The 21,673-nt window shown below is 55.2% G+C and overlaps 2 protein-coding genes across 2 annotated transcripts in view; both read left to right on the top strand.

Annotated features, from left to right (window-relative positions):
• Nucleotides 1–5,868, top strand: part of MLPH (melanophilin) — a 38,433-nt gene extending 32,565 nt beyond the window's left edge. The window contains exons 14-18 of the mRNA XM_089916072.1: nt 190–313; nt 591–654; nt 770–915; nt 5,001–5,169; nt 5,641–5,868. Coding sequence (XP_089772198.1) covers nt 190–313; nt 591–654; nt 770–915; nt 5,001–5,169; nt 5,641–5,868 — 731 coding nt within the window. The remainder of the gene's footprint in view (nt 1–189; nt 314–590; nt 655–769; nt 916–5,000; nt 5,170–5,640) is intronic.
• An 11,025-nt stretch (nt 5,869–16,893) lies between these two features.
• Nucleotides 16,894–17,701, top strand: PRLH (prolactin releasing hormone). The gene is made up of 2 exons (XM_022568330.2): nt 16,894–17,039; nt 17,538–17,701. The coding sequence occupies exons 1-2, from the start codon at nt 16,964–16,966 to the stop codon at nt 17,699–17,701; spliced, it is 240 nt and encodes a 79-aa protein (XP_022424038.1). The 5' UTR covers nt 16,894–16,963.
• The last annotated feature ends 3,972 nt before the right edge of the window (nt 17,702–21,673 follow it).

Raw genomic sequence — 21,673 nt, 5'->3', positions numbered from 1 at the left:
AGCTCCCCACCTTTTAGAGCACAGGACGTCATTAGCCTACCTTGATGTCTTGGCGGTGACGAGGACATCAGCTTCATCCTGAATGGCGCATTTGTTTTTATGCTCCTTTTAAAATTTCTTAGGAAGCAAAGACACTTGTTTGGGGTAAGTTTGTGGTTAATAAGCACCCCCCTCCTGTTTTCCTCAAAGACAAAGATGATGACTCCTTCGATCGGAAGTCCGTGTCCCGCGGATCCCTGACACAGAGAAACCCCAGTGGCAAGAAGGGAACCGCCAGCCACAGCATTGCAGTAAGTTTTCGCTTTTCACTGAGGTGGCTTTAAAATTCTCTCAGATTGGCATGTTGATATTAAGTTTTCAAAGTAAAGAATTGGGGTACACTAACAGGAATAGTAAAATCAGCAAAAGGTCTAAAGGAAAATCAGAAACATTTCTTAAAGGTACACAGTGTACCAGTGATGGGGTCACCTGGCCCTGGGGGGCTCTGGGCTTGGGGACGGGGACAGCACATGAGGCAGTGAGGACTCCCCACACAGCCCCACCTGCCCACCCAGCGCTGTAAAGGTCATTCAGCTGAACCACCTGTGCAGGTGCCGGGGTCAAGGCTGTCCCCCGACTTCCGTGGGAGAGGGCTCTCTGCAGAAAGAACACGAGGTGCCTCCCAAAGCCCAGGGGACATCAGGCTGGACCAGCGGGGTCATGGCCTTGATGCCTACAGAAGTGCACCTTGCAGACCCTTCTCTGGCACCACGGTCCTTGGTGTTTCCAGCCGCACGAGAGCCTGGTGAAAGCACCAGCTTTTCTGATGGGCGTGTCAGCTGCCTGGAGTGCCCACGGCACTTCACAGACGCAGGGCTGCAACGACGAGAGACAGCTGACCTCTAGGGACCCCAGAGTCATGCCCACGTCCCAGGGGTGGGCATGAGGTCTCAGTGGCCAACGTCAGGGTACAAACACCCCCATCCCCACAGCTGTCCACACTGCGACCACCCAGCAGTCATTCTGACTTCATGCCGGTTACGAGAGTCTGAGTCGACGGCTTCGCTATCCAGGAAGATGGAGCGACCGCTCTGTTCTTTCCACAAACTCCGTTTTTAATCGGGATTTCAAAGTATCTCACAGTACTCATTGCTGATGACTGTGTGCGAGCCTTGTGTCGGCAGACGGGGAGATGGGGCACACGTGTCCGAGACAGCCAGCGTTAGGCCGCCCCAGACGACAGGAAAGGACAGAGGGCAGAGGCTCCCTGCCAGGCTCCACCTGAGCCCGGAAGAGGCCGCCTGGACCGTGGCCAGAGCGTGGCCATCCCCAGGGGCTGATGGCGGGCGATAAGAAATCACCAGCGGGGGCTTGAAAGTCTACGTGCTTTCAAATTAGAACGCACCTTCCGTGCTTCAGAGCTTTAGATTGTCATATACTTTCTGTCCTTACAGCCGGTGAGGGCCGGTGTCATTGACCCATAGCTGGGGAAACAGGCAGAAAGAGATTGAGTAAGAAAAACCTGGCAGGGGGTTGACTGATGCCTCCTGACCAGCAAGCCCACGTGCGCATCTGTGTGCTCTCCCGTGTGTGTGTGTCTGTGTACGTGCTGTGTGTGTTTTTATGTATGCACAGTCATATAGCTAAGTGCATGTCTACGTGTGTGCACACCTGTGTGTTTACATGTTCCTCTGTGCTCGCCCGTGTATTTCTGTGCCCACACCTGCATGAGTGTGCGTGTGCTCTCACCCGTGTATCTGTGTGCGTACCCACCTGTGCGTGCTGACGTGTCCATGTGTGTTCACAGAAGCCCGTGATGACCCACCAGCCCTTAAACGGGAGGTTCGTCTGAACGGGACAGAGCAGGAGTGGCGCCGGTCCTTTCCCTCCACCTCGGCCTCCGTGTCCCTCCACCTGCCCCGCGTTTTCCAATGCACGCAGCCCAGTGGAGGAACGAGAAGAAACCCCATCCGTGAGCTGACAGCGGTTCTCATGAGGCCCGTCAGCTCTTCACCCACGTTCTTTGATGACCTCCAAGGCCGCCCCTGCCCACCTGATCTGATCCGTGAGAAACATCTAAGCTGACGCGTCTTTCCTTTAGGGTTTAAGCTTTCTGAAGGACACAAAGAAGCTCTTGTTCAGTGATCTTCTACCCCTTTCACTGCTGGCTTTCTTATGCTGCTTTCATGACCAGAATGGAAAAGGGGTGACTCAGTGACCGCACCAGCCATCTGTACACTCCTGACTGTGTCTGTCGGAGCCAGGGCAGGTGTGTGGGTGCTACTGGACGTCAGGACAAGTCACTGAGCTCATGTCCATCTGAATAAGAGGGAGGGATAGACCCCCGCATCTCCTCACACAAACAGACCTAGTCTGCAAGTTCCCAGCCTGTGCTTCACAGGCTGGGAGAAGGGACACCGTGGTCGAGGACAGAGCATGCCAGCGGCAGCAAGTGAGCACTTGCTCAAAGCCCGGGTGCAGGTGCAGACCGCCTGCCGGGAGGCACTGGCGGAGTCTGGACGGGCGGGGCCCAGCCTGGCACTGCCACTCGCTGTGGTGGAATCCAGGAGGCCACTTGCCGTCGGTCTGCAGAGGATCTCCAAGTCCTGCTCAGCCTCGGACAGTCTGGGTGTCTGTGTGGCTCATCCAGCTTGAAGGGGAGCCCGCTGGGACCCCCTCCACAGCTGCCTTGAGCACAGTAACCCTGTCTCCCCTCGCTGAGCACGGCTGTGTGCTTCAGAGGGACTGGCTTATTGAGTCCTCAGAACAGCGCATTTTGCAGAGGAGGGAACAGAGCCCCGAGTGTGAGGCAGCCTCCCCTGTGATCCTCTGATACGTTCCAGAGGGACTGGGTCAGCTTTAAGTTTGCTCTCTCAAGTGGTTTGGTGTCTGTGTTCTGTGGTAACTGAAAGAAGAGGTGAATAAATGATGCCCAAGAGGCTTTGATACGAAGACTGACTGTGGACACAGCCCCACCTATGGTTTACAGACTCTGCATCACGAGCTCCATTCGCGTTTCCACTGAGCCTATAGCATCACGGTCACCACAGAGACCGTGTCATCGACGGGCTGGCCCATGGCAGCTCCAGTGCGCTTTTCAGAATCAGCATCTGAGTTGATCTGAATGACTAGGCTTCAGGTTGTGCTGGGATTTGCAGAAAAGATGGCTCCGAAACTCCCTCTCAGAATGAAAGCTGCTTGAAATAGTCAGCTCCTAATTCAACGCTGAAAATGATTAAAGGATTCCAGTAAGCCAAAGAGGATCAATCCTTGTTTCCGTACACCCCTCCTTATTCACAGAGTAAACTAAAGTCAGTGTGAGTTCCTAGCGTCAAGGAAGAAGCAGTCCCGGCTGGCCTGCAGCACAGCCCTGGGTGTGATGCAACAGGCACGTGAGGCCTTGTGCCCCAGAACCTTAGTGGCCACTTAGCTCCGTTGCTAACTTGAGTTCAGAGAGCTTCCAACCTGGAAGCACATTTGTCCCTCCTTCAGAAGGCCTCTCGCTGGGGTCTCCGATTAGGGTCAGGGCTACACTCACTCTTTCATTCTCTCGGCAGCACTGCAGAGGCCCCGGACGGTGTGCATGGCCCAGGCACCTGCACCCATCTTGTGGGCAGCGGCCGGGGTGCCGAGGATGTGAATTCTCCCAGCTCCTGCGCTGGTTCCTCAGCCCCTCTCGGCCCCTTGATGTCGAATCTCCTTTCCATCCCCATCAGGTCCCACGGCTTTAGGCACCTGTGGCTGGATTGCAGTCCAGACCCCCCGAGGTCCCCACCACAGACCAGCTGCCTCTTCCTCTGGCATCTCAAAGTCAGCCCATCCTACTGAACTCCCATCTTACCCCCAAACCCTGCTGCATCCACTCAGGTCAACTCCGTGCTCCCAGGGGCTCCGGCCAAGGCTTTACCCTCTCTTTAACCTCACATTCTGTCGGGAAAAGCTGGCGACTCTGACTTCTGCGTATGCCCCAACCCTTCCGTCCCATCAGCGGCTGTGTCCCTTATTTGGGGTATATTTTTATGCCAAATGTCCGCTCGGTTATTTCCAGGATGTCAGACCTGGCTTCACATGCCTCGTACCCCCTGTCACCCCTGTCACCTCGTCGTGCTTATCTTACAACCCTGTGGTGTTGCATGGATGCTGTGCTTTTGTTGCCAGTGTTACGAGTGGTCCAGTGTGTTATTGCTCTCTTGAGACCATCGTTGTGACTTGAGGACTCATGTCCCCTGGGAGTACTGGCTGCTCTGTCCGCCGTGCCTGGGCAGCCCAGGGCGTCAGGATGGTCACCATGAACCCCACTGCCGGCCCCCTTTGCCTTCTCCTTTGAGCCCCTGGGAACCTTGAGAGGAGACAGCTCCCCAGCCTGGGGCCCACAGTCCTGTGGGTTTGGAGCGACAATGTCCAGGCAGGGCAGCCCTTCTCTCTTCTCCGAAGCTCCTCCGCCCTTGCTCCCTCCCGAGGCCGCCGACTCCAGCGGTCCAGGCCGGGTCAGCAAGTCTGGCCAGGTCCACATGCTTCCTTGTGTCTGTGGTTGCTTTTGTGCTACAAACCCGAATATTTCCTGTCTGGTTCTTTATGGAAAACCTGTGCTGACCCCTGGTCCAGGCTGCGGACCCCACAGGTGCAGGACTGCCTTGGCCTTGGCCTCGAAGGGTTGGCAAGGATCGTCCCCAGGCAGTGCCGAGCAGCGCGGAAGGACCAGACGATGTCTGTCCCTTTATCTTCACCCCAGTCCCCCTCCACCCCAGCTGCTGCCACCAGTGCCCCAAACCTTCCATCCCAAGCGGCTCTCGGCCTCCCCGAGGGCCCTTCTCAAAGCCTAGGATTGTTTGTTCTCTTACTCAATAGTTTCTGAACGGAGCCAGCGCCTCACGTTAACTCACCATCTTGGCAGAAACCGAGTGCGCTGTGTCTTGGGATCGGGCGCCGCCCGCAGCCTGACCTCGATGGGCCCTGCGGCTGCTTGAACAGGTTACTACAGCCTGGGCTGCTTCGAGCAGCAGAAATGTGCTCTCTCACAGGGGCCGGAAGTCCAAAATCAAGGTGTGTGCAGGGCCACACTCCTTCCAGAAGCTCTGGGAGAAACTGGCCTTGGCCTCTTCCAGGTCCTGGGGGCTCCAGTGGTCCGAGGCTTGTGGCCGCATCCCTCCAGCCTCCACCTACCTCCACACGTGTGGAGTGTCGTGGAGAGTCGGTGTCGTCTCCTCGTCTGTCTGTCGTCTTCTCTGTGTCGTCTCCTCCCTCTGCCTTTCTCTCACAAGGACGCTTGTCACCGGATTTAGGGCCCAGCTGGCCTGTCCAGGACAGTCCGCTCCTGTTACCTGAGCAAAGCCGCTGTTCCCAATAAGGTCGCATTCTCAGGTTCCGGGAGTTGGGATGGCGATGTCAGTTTCGGGAGCCACCATTCAGCCCACTGTGGTCACACTAGGAAATCTTCCGTTTACAGGAACCAGTCAGTGGAACCCCTTCCAGAGCCCCGAAAAGGGAGTACGGAGCAAACAGGATGGGCCCCTGCCCCTCGGGGCTCAGCCTCCACAGAGACCGTGGGACTCTGCCCGCAGCCTGGCCACACTCACACCTCACCCCTGAGAGCTGGGGGCACGGACACCCGGCCTCCCCCGTTCCGTCCGGTGGCATCGCCTGCCTCACCTTGTCCCCCAGCCCTCGTGGGACTTTCCCTCGAGTTCTTGCCTTCGGTCCCCACTCAAGGCCAGAGGATCCACTCTGTGCAAGGAAGCCTCCAGCAGTGCCGGTTTAGGGAAGGAGGCGGGGAGGAGCTCTGTGCCCGGGCAGCGAGTGGCCGTGACCGGACACCCGGGGCCCAGCGCCCGGACGCAGTGGAAATGCCTCAGGATCGAGAGCCAGGCCCGTGACCTCACTGAGCAGTGATGCGAGCCCAAGGTCAAGGCCGCCCTGCACCTGTGGCGTCCGCAGCAGCCTGGGCACCACCCCAGCGAGGGACACACCGCCACCAGACTGCAGGTTCCCAGCGGGGACACACGGCCGCCAGACTGCAGGTCCCCAGCGGGGACACGCCGCCGCCAGACTGCAGGTCCCCAGCGGGGACACGCCGCCGCCAGACTGCAGGTCCCCAGCGGGGACACACGGCCGCCAGACTGCAGGTCCCCAGCGGGGACACACGGCCGCCAGACTGCAGGTCCCCAGCGGGGACACACGGCCGCCAGACTGCAGGTCCCCAGCGGGGACACACGGCCGCCAGACTGCAGGTCCCCAGCGGGGACACGCCGCCGCCAGACTGCAGGTCCCCAGCGGGGACACGCCGCCGCCAGACTGCAGGTCCCCAGCGGGGACACACGGCCGCCAGACTGCAGGTTCCCAGCGGGGACACGCCGCCGCCAGACTGCAGGTCCCCAGCGGGGACACACCGCCGCCAGACTGCAGGTCCCCAGCGGGGACACGCCGCCGCCAGACTGCAGGTTCCCAGCGGGGACACGCCGCCGCCAGACTGCAGGTTCCCAGCGGGGACACACGGCCGCCAGACTGCAGGTTCCCAGCGGGGACACACCGCCGCCAGACTGCAGGTCCCCAGCGGGGACACTGGTGGCAGCAACCACAGCCGTGCACACCCCCCACCTGGCCTTCGGAAACAGGGCTGAGCTTTTGAGGCTGAGGGAGCCCCAGAGCTCTTGTTGTTTTCTGGGATGTGGGAGGGATGCTGAAGACAAGGACTGGTGAGAACATAAATGACTAATCAGGAAAACTAGAGACGTGACATATTCAGACCCCAAGCCACGACAGGGGTCACGATCTCTAATCCACACAACAGCCCCGCAAGGTAGGTGCCAGCAGCTTGCCTTCTGAATGAGAAAATAGAAATTCCACGAAGGTCGTAAGACTTGCCCAAGCTAGTAGCGCGAAGGCGGATTCAGACTCAGGACTACAGGAACACCAAAGGGGACGCTTTTTCTGCCATATGAGGGTGTCCAATAAATTGCAGATTTCCCCCCACCCCCTGTGCCTCCCCCAGGACATCGTCACGTGACTGGTGTGCTCTCCCGGAGTCCTCGGGGACCCTCCTCACAGCAGCCTCACCGCCCTCAGCCCCGGCAGACTCTTGAGAGCACACTTACTCACCACCCCAGCTCTTCATCCCTAATCCAGGCTCTCTCGGGGTTGGTGGTTGTGTCTTTTTGGCCCCTTTGTAAAAGCTACAGGGTTTGGGGTGAGAGCAGACCAGGGGTGGTGTTTGTTCATGGATGCTATGAAAAAATAAATGAAAAACTAAGATAATATAAAGAGTAGAATTTAAATGACATGTAACGTATGTAAACATTCATATGCAAAGGACCAAGGATTGAAAGGTGCAGGGGAAAGGTCAGGTGGAAGGTTCCGGGCACACCTTGGACCCCTGCTGGTGCCAGCTTGTCTGGGGACCGAGGGGTCTCTGGCCAGGACCCACGTGGATGGGGGTCCCTAGAGCTCCTGCTGTGCGGCACAGATGGGTGCGGACCTAAGGATAGGCGGTGGCCTGGCTCCACCCCTGTCCTCCAAGGAGTGGCAGGATGTGAGGACAATACAGTGACACAGTGATGGCACATGGACAGTCTCAGAGCAGGACCGGAGTTCGCCAGGCAGAGCAAGGGAGGCTGTAATTTCAAAGGGCTCCCAAGCTGCCCACCTTCTGCTGGCTTTGCCACAGGTGACGCTGTTGGCTCGGTCCAGACAGAGACCCAAGGCTCATCCCCGAGATGAGGGAGGGGGCTTCCTTTGGAGTCAGACAGGCACAGGGACAGAGCCAAGCCCGTGTCCCCCAGGGCTGACATGGCGCAGAGTCTCCTGCCCTCTGCGTAGGACACTTCCTGACTTGCTATCCAATCTCTCGCTCAAAGCCAAGGCTCACAGCCCAATCCAAAAATCTGCAGAAGACTTAAATAGACATTTCTGCAAAGAAGACATACAGGTGGCCAACAGGCACATGAAAAGATGCTCAGCGTCACTAATTATTAGAGAAATGCAAATCAAAACTACAATGAGGTATGACCTCACACCAGTCAGAATGGCCATCATCAAAAGACCTACAAACAATAAATGCTAGAGAGGGTGTGGAGAAAAGCGAACCCTCTTGCACTGTTGGTGGGAATGTAAACTGGTACAGCCACTATGGGGAATAGTCAGGAGGTTTCTTAAAAAACTAAAAATAGAACTACCATATGACCCAGAAATCCCACTACTGGGCATATATCCAGACAAGATGAAAACTCTAATTCGAAAAGATACACGCATCCCTATGTTCACAGCAGCACTATTTACAATAGCCAAGACATGGAAACAACCTAAACGTCCATCGACAGATGAATGGATAAAGAAGACGTGGTACATATATATATATATATATACACACACATATATATACATACAGTGGAATATTAGTCATAAAAAGAATGAAATAATGTCAGTCTCAGCAACATGGGTGGACCTAGAGATTCTCATACTAAGTGAAGTAAGCCAGACAGAGAAAGACAAATACCATGTGGAATCTAGAAAACATGATACAAATGAACTTATCTACAAAACAGAAACAGACTCAAAGACATAGAAAACAAAGTTCTGGTTACCAAAGGGGAAAGGGGGCAAGGGATAAATTAGGAGTATGTGATTAACAGATATACACTACTACATATAAAATAGATAAACAAAGGCCTACTGCATAGCACAGGGAACTATATTCAATATTTTGTAATAACCTATAATGGAAAAGATATGTGTGTGTGTGTGTGTGTGTATCTGAATCACTTTACCCCTAAAACTAACACAATATTGTAAATCAATTATACTGCAATTAAAAAAAAAAAAAAAACAAGGGGGCTTCCCTGGTGGCGCAGTGGTTGAGAGTCCGCCTGCCGATACAGGGGACATGGGTTCGTGCCCCGGTCCGGGAAGATCCCACATGCCGTGGAGCGGCTGGGCCCGTGAGCCATGGCCGCTAAGCCTGCGCGTCCGGAGCCTGTGCTCTGCAACTGGAGAGGCCGCAACAGTGAGAGGCCTGCTCACCACAAAAAAAAAACCAAGGTTCAACTCCAAAGTGCTTTGCTGGGTGTCAGGCACCCCTGTATTTCCAGGAGACACAGAAGCCACACTGGCAGCTGTGTTTCTGGCTCCCAGGGCATCTAATAAGAGGGGATTTTTCATCTAATTCCCAATAGTCTTTATAAATTCCACTGTTTGAGAGAATTCTCCCGAGTTCCTTTTTCTACCAGATGGCCATTCCAGAGACATCTCTCCTGGGAGCGGAACACAGGTCAGGGACCAGTGGCCCTGGTGTACAGAGAGCCATACCCCTGCTTCCAACCAGGAAGCAAGAGAAGCCAGTGGCTTCACTGTGACCCCGGGTGGACATGAGAGACACTATTTAAACAGTATTTAAAATACTTCTCCAGAGTCTTTTCCTCTGTCAGTCTCCTTAATGCGGAAAAGAGAAAAAGCATTAAGAGGAGTTGAATGCAGGAATCTACCAAAGACCTTTCACGGTTAAAGGCGGGCTGTGAGTGGGCAGCACAAATCATTCTGCCCAGATAACCTAGCATCCAGCACCCAGGTCACCAAAGGACGCCCAGTCTCCTGCAAGTCCTTAGGGAAGAGTGTGATTTCACAGGTCACCTCCCTGGTCTCATCAACTCCAAGCCAACCATGAGTTAAAGAGCTGCAATTCTACAATTTTATACCAAACCGTCATTTCAGAAAGTTCCAAGGACTTTCACTTCTCAGCAGCACCGTGAGGAAGAAGCTGCTTTGCTGGGGCCTAATAACCCGTCGCTGAAGGAGCGCTAGGAGTCTTAGTGCTTGGCCTCTGCCAACCAGGCGTTCCGCGTTCAGCTTGCTGGCTGCAGCCAAGAAACCTTTCAACATACTCACAATGCCCGTATCTCCAAAGTTATTTTTATAAAGGATTTTTATTACCTATGAGATGCCTTTAGGCTTTATTGGGAAGAAAACAGAAAAAATAGATAAGCTAAAAAAATAAGGTAAGAAAAGCAAAAGTCAGAATCCTCTCTCACCCAGCAATCTTGTTCATTCCTCCGGACATCCATTCACATATTAACTTTTAGCCAAGACTCCTGCAAGTTAATTTACGGGTAAGTAGGTGAAGTCCATTCCGGAAGTTACCTGACAGCTATGGCTTCTCGGGAAAGGGCCAGCCTGAGGAATCTTATGCTACCAGATTCCCCTGAAAACATCTACGGCAAAGTCTGCCCAGAGGCAGCCTTTCGGGTAAATAAACGGGCCAACCCCTCAAGTCCTTCCACACTCGCAGCTCAGTGGCACCTGGGCCCAGAATCCCAAGGAAATAGTCACACTGGAGAAAGTAGTACTTTGCTCCATCACCACAAACACAGCAGTCTGTGATGGTTAATTTTACGCGTCATCTTGGCCTGGCTGCGGAGTCCAGATGTTTAGTCAAACACCAGTCAAGATGTTGCTGTGAAGGTGACTTTCAGGCGAGATTAGCAGAAGACATGCCACAATGTGGGTGGGCCTTGTCAAATCAGCTGAAGCCCTTAAGAGGAAAAAGATTGAGGTTCCCGAGGAAGAGGGAGTTCTGCAGACTACGTTGGGACTCCGGTGGCAAAATCAACTCTTCCCTCGTCTCCAGGCTGCCGGCTGCCCTGAGGATTTCAGACTTGCCAGGCCCAAAGTCACATGAGGCTATTCCATAAAATCCCGCTCTCTCCCTTTCTCTTTCTCCTTGAAAACACGCACACGCACACACACACACACACACACACACACACACACACACACACACACACCCCTTATTGGTTCTGTTTCTCTGCAGAGCCCTGATCAATACACAGCTCCTGCGTACATAATGCTTCTCACATCATCATCGCATTTGAAGCTTGGAAACCAGTTGACTGGGAGCCATGAGCAAGGCGCTGCTGCAGATCCCAAATGCAGAGTCAGGTCCCCAGAGCCACTGCCTCTTGGAGAAGGAAGGGACCCCCACTGCTGCCCACCCACCTCTCAATATAACTTCATCCCACTCAGGCCTCAGGGACCTCACTTTCCACACGACTCAGACTTCAAAAACAGCTTTCTAATTTATAGATGAGTGCTTTAACATTTTCTCAAGAATTTGGATTTTCAGAAGCCCTCTACCTCAGAAACAGCTTTGCCAACAACTGAATACTCCACTCACCAGGGCTCTTCTGCAGCTAGACCTCAGATAGGACAGTGTCTTTCCAGGGGTCCAGAGGAGTCCTGTGTTTAAGAAACACACAGGCCAAAGCCACAAAGACTCCAGTTTCTTCTAGGAACAAGGGCCAGAAAGAAACATGTCATCAGTCACTCAGACACATTTATAGAGCACTGCATATTTTCCCATGGCTGCCATAACAAAGGACGACAAGCAAGGTGGCTGAGAACAACAAAAATTCATTGTCTCACAGGTCAAGAGAGCAAGTCCAAAATCAAGGTATCGGCAGGCTTGGTTCCTTCTGGAGGCTTCCAGGGGAAATGGCCCCATGCTTCTCGTTCAGCTTCAGGTGCTTCCGGCAGCCCTTGACGTCGTCCCTGGTCTTGTGGCTGCATCCCTCCCATCTCTGCCTCAGAATCCACATCGCCTCTTCCCTTGTGTGTCTCTGCTTGTCTGTCCTCTTCTCATCATGACCCCAGCGATTGGATTTAGGGCCCGCTTTACACCAGAATGATCTCGTCTTAACAAATTACATCTGCAACGACCCTATTTCCAAATAATGTCGCACCTGAGGTTCCGGGTGGACATGAATTTGGGAGGACACTATTCAACCCCCTACAAAGCACCATTAGGTCCAAAAGCCAAAACAAAACCATCGATCATCACGCTACTTACTGCGTGCCCGCTGTGTACCCAGTAATCTACCATGTGAGTGTGTGAGCTCAAAGACCTCAGAACTGTGACTTCCACCCCAAAGGCTGGGGTTCTCCTAACCATGCTGAGGACACGGGGGTCTCCTCCACGTGGCTCTTCCAGTGCAGGAGCGTCATCCGCTCGCAGCAGCCTGGTGCACCTGGAGCATCCTCTCAGGACGGAGGAAAGGGCAGGGGCCAGGGTGGCTCAGGGCAGCCATGCCCTTGAGACCTCTCGGAGCGTCCCTCTTGACCATGAGCCGTTCGTCGCGCATTTCAGGAGGTGAGTCTCCACCCCCGCCCCTGCCTCTCCAGCCCAGATTCTGACTGTAGCCCTGCAGCGGCCACAGCTCATGGTTCTAGACACAAGAGTGAGCAGGGTGATGTGTGTCCCGGGTGCTGGCCAGTCAGGGATGGACCGAGCCTGCTGAGAAGCCCTCCGCTGGACCAGCGGGGAGCGGTTCACTGGATCCACCCATGTACACCTCACAGACACCCCACATGGGGTCCCAGGAGCCAGACTGTCATCTCTCCCCGAAGATCTGAGGCCTCCCTGTGTGGAGTACTGTTCACCCACACCTGTCATAAATCATTTCTAGCTAGAGATACAGACCAGGGAGCAGCAGACTGTGGCTCCAGGTGCTCTCGTAAATAACGTCTTGCAGGTGCCCCCTGGGGCTCGGGGGCTCCTGGCAAGAGCAGTAGAGTAGCACCTCCAGTTCTCAAAGTGCCCCCTCAGTAACTCTGGGTCCTCTTATGGCTGCCACCAGAGACCACGGGGGACATCATTCCCCTCTGTCAGCAGGGCGGAGCAGAGAGCCGTGGGCGCAGGGGCTGGAGCAATGCCACCCTGTCGACCAAAATAATCAATCGACAGTCTATACTAGGAATAGCAAAGAGATTTATCTGAGCCAAACTGAGGGCTACAGCCCGGAAGCCAGCCTCCCAGATAACTCAGGAACTGCTCTGAAGGAGCATGGTTTTCAGAACATCTGTGTACCTCGTCAGAACAAAAAACATTAACATTAAACAAGTCAGGGATACATTCTTCCAAAGTATTTTTAAAAAACAGACCAGCAGGTACACAGCGAGCCAGCATGGCCTTGGCCCTGGGAAGGGAGTCTTATCCTCAAAGGAGCGCCAGCATTGGCGTCCCAGGAAGGGAGGCATTTCATCTTTATTTTTAATGTGGACATTCTTTACTTCTAGTCAGTGCGCCCTTTTCTTTAATGATTAGAGCAGACGTACAATGTATGTTTGATGGGCCACAAACAGGATGTTCTAGTTAACATACAATTCAAGTTAACACAGGTATAAGCCAGAACGACTCCCCCAGACCTCAATATGTGAACATTTCTTTTATCAGCACCAATGTGCACTGAGACGAAGCTGCTTGGCTGAAAGAGAAGGATTCACTACTCCCCACACACACACACTCATGCACACATACACACTCACACACCACACGCACACACCACATGCACACACACATGCACGCATACTCACACTCGCGCACACACGCGTGCACTCTCACAGTCACGCGCTAGCACTCGCTCACACGTGTGCACACTCACTCGCTGCACGCTTGCACAAGTGTGCACACGCACACACAGACACGTGCACGCACGCACAGACTCACGTGCTGCACACTCGCACATGCACACACACGACGTGCACACTTGCACACACAATACTCACAGACACACCCACACGTGCACACACGCGCAGGCTCCCACGATGGTGCCCAGGAAGCTGCCTCCAGCTGCTGTGGTCTCACAGTGCCCACTGCCCCTGAGGCCCAGGTGCCGTGCGCACATCTGCAGGGAGAGGACCCACCTCAAGACAGGACCACACCTCATGTGACTGCTTCTCCACCATCACCACTCTTCACAAGAGCCACTCTGACCACCGCGGACCCTGAGCTCCCCTGGACATTCTGACAGAATCCATCCCAGTGGCCTCAGCCTGCAGCCCGGGGTAGAAGCCACCCGCCACACTCCTTATACACTCCCCCTCACCAGCGCCCCCCGACTCCAGACTTTCTGGGAACCCACCACCCATATAACCTCCATCACCAGGAACGGGCAGCCATGACAGGAAGGAGAAGCGCCCGTGACTGGCCCTCTGGGGTCCAGGTACTGCTCTGGAACTTCCCCTGAAGTCTGACGGAGGCTCAGGAAGGGCCGTGTGGCCCCTGCACACGTCCAAGGAGAAAAACCCGGGAGGTGTCCTCCCCAGGACAGGCTCCTTGAGATGAGACTCAACGGCGCTTAAATGACCTTTGCTATAATCTATGATTATTCAGTATATGAACGAGTTCAGTTCTGAGGGCCAAGTGAAATGGAGAACAATGTTGAGTTATTTCAAATAGCATAAGTATACAGCTTTTTTAACAACTTGAGGACATGGTTGTTAAATGAAAAGAGTCCAATGAATCTACCCAGAAAGTATGTGAAAAGCCCACGAGAAGAAAATATATCACATGTGATAAATGGCTGGATTCCCTGATATGATGGATGTTTTTTTTTCTAGCTTTCTGTATGTGCTAAATTCTTTCCAAATGTATATAAATAGCTTTTACAATAAAAATAAACTTGTTTATTATTTATTTTACAATGGAAATACATGTATTTGTTTTATAATAATAATAAACTTGTTTATTTTAAACAGTAATTATGACAATTCTGGAAAAGCCTAGAAAAAAATCATTTTTCAGTGATCGGAACAGGACGAAAGTGGCTTGAATGTAATGAATGCAGCTATGAAAAGCCACGTAGGTGCCTAGGAAGGATTACGAGGATATCATTCAGTGGTGATGGCCTCGGGTGGCTTGTCCCTTCACCTTTGCATTGGAAACTGGGACTTAAAGGAGGAGGGAGACAGCCGCAGGGTCCCCTCTGTGTCAGCCATCACGCAGCTGCGAGCACCCAGGCTGGTGGCACCTGACTGCAATTGCCCAAAGCATGAAGGAGGAAGGCTAATGCGTTTTAAAACCACTCAGCCCAAATGAAATTATATAACCCAGGAAGGGACACATCACATCGCTGATGAGAGTTAAAAAAAAAAAAAATAGAAGAAAGAAAAGAAAAAAAACCAACTCTCTCCTGATGCCGCCCAGTGAGGGAGGCGGGCGGGGAGGGACGGGTGGGTGTCGGGTCGACTGCTTCCTCCTGGGACTATAAAAGGGGGGAGCTGGCCTCTACCTGGGTCACTGTTCCTGGTCACAGCACTTGCCAGCCTCGTGGGAGCCTCGGTGAGTAGCTCCCAGGGTGCTGGAGAGGGTGGGGATCCCTGGCACTCCACCCTCCTCTGTCAACCTTCCCTCCGCATCCGGGCAGGGGTCAGTCCTGGCAGCCAGGACCAGCGCTGGAGGGGACGGAAGGGGCAGCCACCACGTCGCTTGTGCATCTGAGGGCCACGCCGGCCTGCTGGGGCCCCGGTGCACAAGGCTGTCCGTGGTGGAGATAAAAGGTGAAGCCGTCCAGGCAGCTCTGCTGGGAATGCAGACCAGGAATCCCGCCGGCCAGGCGACAGCCAACCTCCAACTTTCAGGAGGCAGGTCCTTCCTCTGGTATCAGGTGCTGTCAGGGTTCTCCTAAGACGCCCTCCACCCAGCGAGGGTCCCAGCCCAGGGAGAGGGGCAAACACCCCAGTGTCTCTGGGTGTATCTCTTTATTACTCTGCTTTTTTTTTGGCTGCGGGGATCTTAGTTCCCCAATCAGGGATTGAACCTGGGCCCCAGCAGTGAAAGTGCCAAGTCCAACCACTGGACCGCCAGGGGGCGCCCTTTATTACTCTGCTTTGATGATGGCACCTCCATTTCCTCTAAGTCGGAGTCCCCCTGCCACTCAGTGTGAGACACCCCAACATGTCTCTAGAAAGGAAAGGGGTGGACATCTTAAATCTCTTGGATGGAGAGCACCTTCCGGGGGCTGGAAAGCCAAAGTCGGCGGAGGGGTCCTCCCTGAAACAGGCAGCCTCTCTGACATCTTCTGCGGGTTCCTGAAGTGCCAAGGGCGGGTGGGGTGGGAGGAGCCAGCCCTATGAGCTGGGGGCACCTGCGGAAGGAGTTGCCAGGTCTGCGGGATGGATGCTGTTCAGGGCCTCAGCCCCGGCAGGGTGAGAAGTGAGTTTTCTCTGTTGCCCTGAGCACCCTCTCCCCCAGCACCGGTACTGGGGGTGTCCTGCTGCACGAGGACAGGTCCCACCTGCTGCAGGCTGACCTTGGAGACTCAGCAGCTGGGATCTGGGGTCGTGGGGAGGTAAGTGCTCTTGGGAAGGATGGAAGATGATGACGCGTCTACAGCGCCCGGCGGGCGGCGCAGGGCAGGATGGAACTGGGCCGAGGGAGGGAAAGAACCCTGCACCAGGGTCCCGGCCCCTGAGCGTGGTCCAGGCTCAGCAGCCCCCCGGCTCCCCTCCCTGGGCACGTCTGAGGTTGGGCCGCACCCCGTCCACCTCTGCAGCAACCCTGGCTCCTCCGGGCAGCTCCCCCCCAATGAGCTCACCTCTGCCCTCCCTGCCGAGGCCAGGTGTGCACACCCACAGTGGTGCGGAGCCCTCCCGCACTCCTGGCTCCCTGACACAGACAGGCAGACAGATGGGGGCAGTTCCAAGAGAGCCCCGCTCTCTACATCCACAGCTCACATTCCTCCCGGCTTCCTTCTGAGGACAGAGGGTCCTTGCAAACATGACTGAGCACGGCAGAGGCTACCACACACGTGGTCACCTCATTTAGTGCTCACTGTACGGAGGAGAGGCTGGGGTCCCCAGGGGAGCAAGGGACTGTGCAGAGAGCCAAGTCGCCTGCCACCTCTGTGCTCACTACCATCCCAGCAGAGCACAGCTGCCTGCACACGCGTGTGACCCCATGCACACCCCCTCACGTACACAGGGGTGTGAAAACACACGCACACCCTGTCGTACACAGGTGCACACCCATGCACGCGTGCATTCACACATACACACGCTCACGCACATGGGCACGTCCACTCTGACATGCACAGCGCTCGCGTTATCTGAAGGTCCCAGCTCTGTGCGCACGCGCCCTCATGCGCTCTCACCTTTACCCCTGCCCCAGGCTGTGCCCTCCCGTGTGGGACCCCAGCTCGAGTGGGCCTCTCAAGGAGCCAGAGGGATGAACGCACCGGGGGCCTGGCTCCTGTGCCTGCTGCTGCTGGGCCTGGCCCACCAGCACTCCATGGAGCTCCGCAGTGAGTGCCCGGACCCCTGGCCTGCCCTCCCACCCCTCCGCCCCGGGGTCACGGTGGGGGCCCGGCCGCCTCCTGAGCTGGGGCACCATCCTCGCTAAGTGCCCCAGGGCTGGGGGTTTGGCCTCCTGCCCACCAGACCTCTCCCCACAGCATCCCTGACACCTGCTCCCAAGGGCCCTACCCGACGTTCGGGGGAGGGCTTCACTCCTCACCACCAGGGCAGCCTGGGGCTGAGGCCACTTTGCCCATGAGAACGGGCTTGTGGGGACAGGCAGGGAAGGGGGACTTGGTCCTGATGTGAGCTTGAATTCCCATTTCCCGAAGCCACCGCACCCCCCAGAAACGGCCTGGCCAGGCCCTCTGGGCACCCCTCCTGCACGGGCAGGTCCCAGCATGGCCTGGCGACTGGGCAGCAGTGAGCTGCGTGCACTGGGCCCTGCCACTGCGGTTGCACACACCAGGGCACATGCATTCACACACTGTTCTCTCTCTTTCCAGCCCCCGACATCAATCCTGCCTGGTACACAGGCCGTGGAATCCGGCCTGTGGGCCGCTTTGGCCGGAGGAGAGCAGCCCTGGGGGATGGACCAAAGCCTGGCCTCCAGCGCCCGCTGGCCTGCTTCCCCCTGGCAGGAGGCGCTGAGCCCTCCCAGGGTGGCTGACAGCTCAGCTCCTCCAGGAATAGCCCCAGGAGCCTGTCTCCAGACCCCTGCCCCCTCCTCCACAGGCTACGTCCCCTTCAGTCCCAATAAAAGCAGCTGGCCTTGTTTGCAAGTGTCTGTGTGGGGACAAAGTGGGAGGTGCTTTCCCTCGTGGGACGTTAGCCTAGAGGACCCTTAGAGCCCAGAGGCTCTAGGACTTGTCCAAGGGCGCCCAGCATGGAGTAGGGAGGCTGGGATGTCCTCGGTCGCTGCAGCTCCTACCACCCTCCCCCAGCCGCCCTGAATGGCTGCTCAGGCTGTGCACTGCACGAGGCCACCACGCAGGAGGCCCCAGTGGAGGGCAGCCCCGCCCCCCGGCCTGCCCTGCCCTCTCTCTGCCCCAGGCCTTCTCGCCTCCCTATTGGTGCTCGGGGGAGAAAAAGAAGCACGAGTGGCTTGTTTCCAGTACTCTTAGGTTCAAGTATTTCAACCCCAGCTTGCGTCCCTTTCAAATCGCACGGGAACGTCCCTGTGTCCTGTCTCAGAGGGAACTCGCTTTGGCATCAGGGAACACACAGCCACTAACTGGGCGGCTGAGCCCAGCTGCTAACTTCTCGGAGCCCCGGTTCCCATGCCTGAACCTGGGGCTAATAACCACCCCCCTCACTCCTGAGCTCAGGCTGGTGCAGCCAGCAAGTGTGGATGCTCTGTGAGCGTGAACCCCCTTCTCCAAGGCGCACCCCCTAGTCCAGCGCTGGGGTGGGGGCAGGGCAGGTTTAACCAGTTGCTTCTGAACTCAGAGCTCAGGGCCCGTCAGGCCTCTGCCTGCAGGGTCCCAGGAGCCTGCCCGGACCACGGGACTCCTTCTGTCCATCCACACTCAGGAGGGCTCGGGAGGCAGAGCAAGCCCCCAGAACCCCAGACACCAGCCATCCCTGCTCCAAATCAAGGAAGGCGGGTCACACTCACTGGCCAGCTGGAGGAGGCTGAGCTGGCCCAGACCACCCAAATGGAGCTGCACCAGGGCTGCCCCCCTTCGCAGCCACAGGGAGGGCAGAGGGAGGCCAGAGGCCAGTCCCCTCCCAGGGGAGAGCTCCCGCAGCGTCGGCACCTCCCCAGGGTGGATGCGCACGGGGGAACAGGAGAGCGGCCGGGTCTGCTTCCGGGGCAGGCAGGTGCTGGGCCAGGGCAGGCAGCGTGGAGAGCCCAGGAAAGCAGTTTGGCGGTTCTTCAAAAGTTAAACCTGGAGTTAGCACACGGCCCCTCCCACTCGTGGGTACATACCCCAGAGAGCTGAGAACCGGTGTTTGAATAAATACTTGTACAGGAATGTTCATAGCAGCACAATTCACAACAGCCAAAAAGGTAGAAACAACCCAATACCCATCGATAGACGAATGGATAACAGAACGTGGTCCATCCACACAATGGATTATTATTCGACCATGAAAAGGAAGGAGTTCTTTCAAATGCTACCACATGGGTGAACCTTGAAAGCATGACGCAAAGTGAAAGAAGCCAGACACAAAAGGTCCCACAGTGGATGATTCCATTTATATAAAAGGTCCAGAAGAGGCAAATCCATAGAGACGGAAGTAGCTTGGTGGTTGCCAGGGGCTGGGGTCTGCTCCATGGGTACAGGCTTTCCTTGTGGGGATGAAAGTGTCTGGGAACTGGCCCGAGGTGGTGAGTGTGCTAAACGCCACTTAATCGTACACTTTAAACAAAAGAGTTCACAGGCCCACAGGACGCAGACATGGAAACATCAGTGTGATGAAGGGCTCCGGATTCCAGCCACCCAGCGTATGATACCCTGTCAGGGCAGCCCCAGGAAACAAATACATCTTCTGAGCCCAGAGGAGTATAGAGATGGAAGATGTTATGTTTTCTACAAATTCTTATTATGAAAGTTTGCAAACTTACAAGAAATCACAAAAATATTATGATGACATCTGATACGTTGCATTAAATTCTGCAGTTATCACTGTATTTACTTTCTCTCCCTGCCACCTCCCCTTCTCTCTCTCTACCGCTTGGAAGTAAGCTGTAGACATCCTATTTCCCCTAGAAGGTCTCAGCATCTTTCTCCTCAAACTAAGGACAATCTCCTACATAATCACAAGATTATCACCATGCCTAAAACATTTTGTAATAATTCCCTAATGTCATCGAGTTTTTAGTCCATACTCAAAAATCCCCAAATAAGGCAAGAAAATCTTAGTTGTCTTTTCTTCTTTTTTTTTTTTTTTTTTGGAAGCCAGGCTCCAATCTAATTTCAAGGTCACCCTTAGTTATTTCTCGTCACTCCCGGATCATCTCATTTTGTCACGACTTTAACTTTCACAAAGGCCCGGATGTGTTACCTTGTAGAACGGATCCACACGTGTGACCTGTCGACTGCTCCCCCAAGTGCTGTTACCCTGTTCGCCTGTCCCCCTCGCCCCCGCCCACTGTATTTCCTGTAATCTGAGCAGTGGGTCTAGGGGCAGAACTGGACTCGGTTACTACTGAGGGCATGAATGCTCTGTGTCTGTCCTACAGCATCGTACCTGATGGTGGGCTCTGGGCCCCACTCTGACCGGTGCCAAGTCTGGCCCTTTACGGAGAGGATCTCTCAACTGTAAAAATCTCTCAGGTTCCCCGTCTGCTCACTATGCGATCCGCAGAGGTCCTGGGGACCCACGGCACTAGCCTGTTTCCCAAAGAGCTCACAGCCAGTGATGTAAACCTTATGGAATACCTTCTCTGGGATCAACTGTTACATCATGGGTTGTACAATGGTGATTCTCTAATTCCTTCCACATGTATGAGCGGGATTCTTCTAAAGGAGATATTTCTCCTTTTTTCTCCTTTTCTCCCTTTTTTTTTTCTTTTTTGTTCAGCAACTTACAAATCATTCTTGATGCTCAAATTGTCCTAAGTTTGGCCAGTGAGACCTTCAAAAAGGGAATACATTTTAAAAGAAAAAGACTGGGGCTTCCCTGGTGGCACAGCGGTTAAGAATCCGCCTGCCGATGCAGGGGACACGGGTTCGAGCCCTGGTCCAGGAAGATCCCACATGCCGCAGAGTAACTAAGCCCGTGCGCCCCAACTACTGAGCCTGCGCTCTAGAGCCCGCGAGCCATAACTACTGAGCCCGCGTGCCGCAACTACTGAAGCCCACGCGCCCAGAACCTGTGCTGCGCAACGAGAAGCCACCATAATAAGCCCGCGCACCGCAACAAAGAGTAGCCCCCGCTCGCCGCAACTAGAGAAAGCCCGCGCGCAGCAAGGAAGACCCAACGCAGACAAAAATAATTAATTAATTTTTTAAAGACGGTACCAACGGGGCTTCCCTGGTGGCGCAGTGGTTGAGAGTCCACCTGCCAATGCAGGGGACACGGGTTCGTGCCCCGGTCCGGGAAGATCCCACGTGCCACGGAGCGGCTGGGCCTGTGAGCCATGGCCGCTGAGCCTGCGCATCCGGAGCCCGTGCTCCACAACGGGAGAGGCCGCAACAGTGAGAGGCCCGCGTACCGCAAAAAAAAAAAAAAAAGGTACCAAAAAAAAAAGAAAAAGAATGGATTCCTGAGTCAGTCCTCTGGGCACAGGGGGCTCTTCCAGGGAAGTTGGAGGAGGCGTTAGAAGCAGAGGGGGATGGGAAGGGTCACGGCTACAGGCAGGACAGCAGGGCTGCGCCCACATGCTGCTTCTCGTCCTCTCTGTGCTTCCTGCCTCCATCACGAGCACGCACGCGCACACACACAGCCCGGCTCATGAGAAGGGCTGGAGCGGCTTCCCTGGATGCGGGCAGGACGGCGAGCTCACCCAACAGCCTCCCCTGAGCACCTGCAACCCCACGGGCTCATCGCCTCCCAGGCTCTACGCCCACGCCCCCTACCACCACCTCACGGTCAGGACGGGCTGAGATCAGGTGGGAGAAGCACTGACGCAGAGAGAGGCTTCCATAAACGTCTGCGGTGGCTGGGGTGGAGGCTGTTTGTAGAAGAACAT

Source organism: Delphinapterus leucas, chromosome 8 (genome assembly GCF_059928025.1).
Source record: "Delphinapterus leucas isolate spDelLeu-1000000601 "Yukka" chromosome 8, BTC_Dleu_Yukka2, whole genome shotgun sequence".
In the NCBI taxonomy this organism is placed as follows: domain Eukaryota; kingdom Metazoa; phylum Chordata; class Mammalia; order Artiodactyla; family Monodontidae; genus Delphinapterus; species Delphinapterus leucas.
Note: the sequence above shows the minus strand (reverse complement) of the source record. Positions and strands in the feature narration are given on the sequence as shown.

What these genes read in the sequence shown, in the direction of transcription:
- PRLH (XM_022568330.2), top strand. Translation starts at nt 16,964, where the DNA reads ATGAACGCACCGGGGGCCTGGCTCCTGTGCCTGCTGCTGCTGGGCCTG. An exon ending in GCACTCCATGGAGCTCCGCA is followed by an intron (nt 17,040 to 17,537) that starts GTGAGTGCCCGG and finishes CTCTCTTTCCAG; the next exon opens with CCCCCGACATCAATCCTGCC.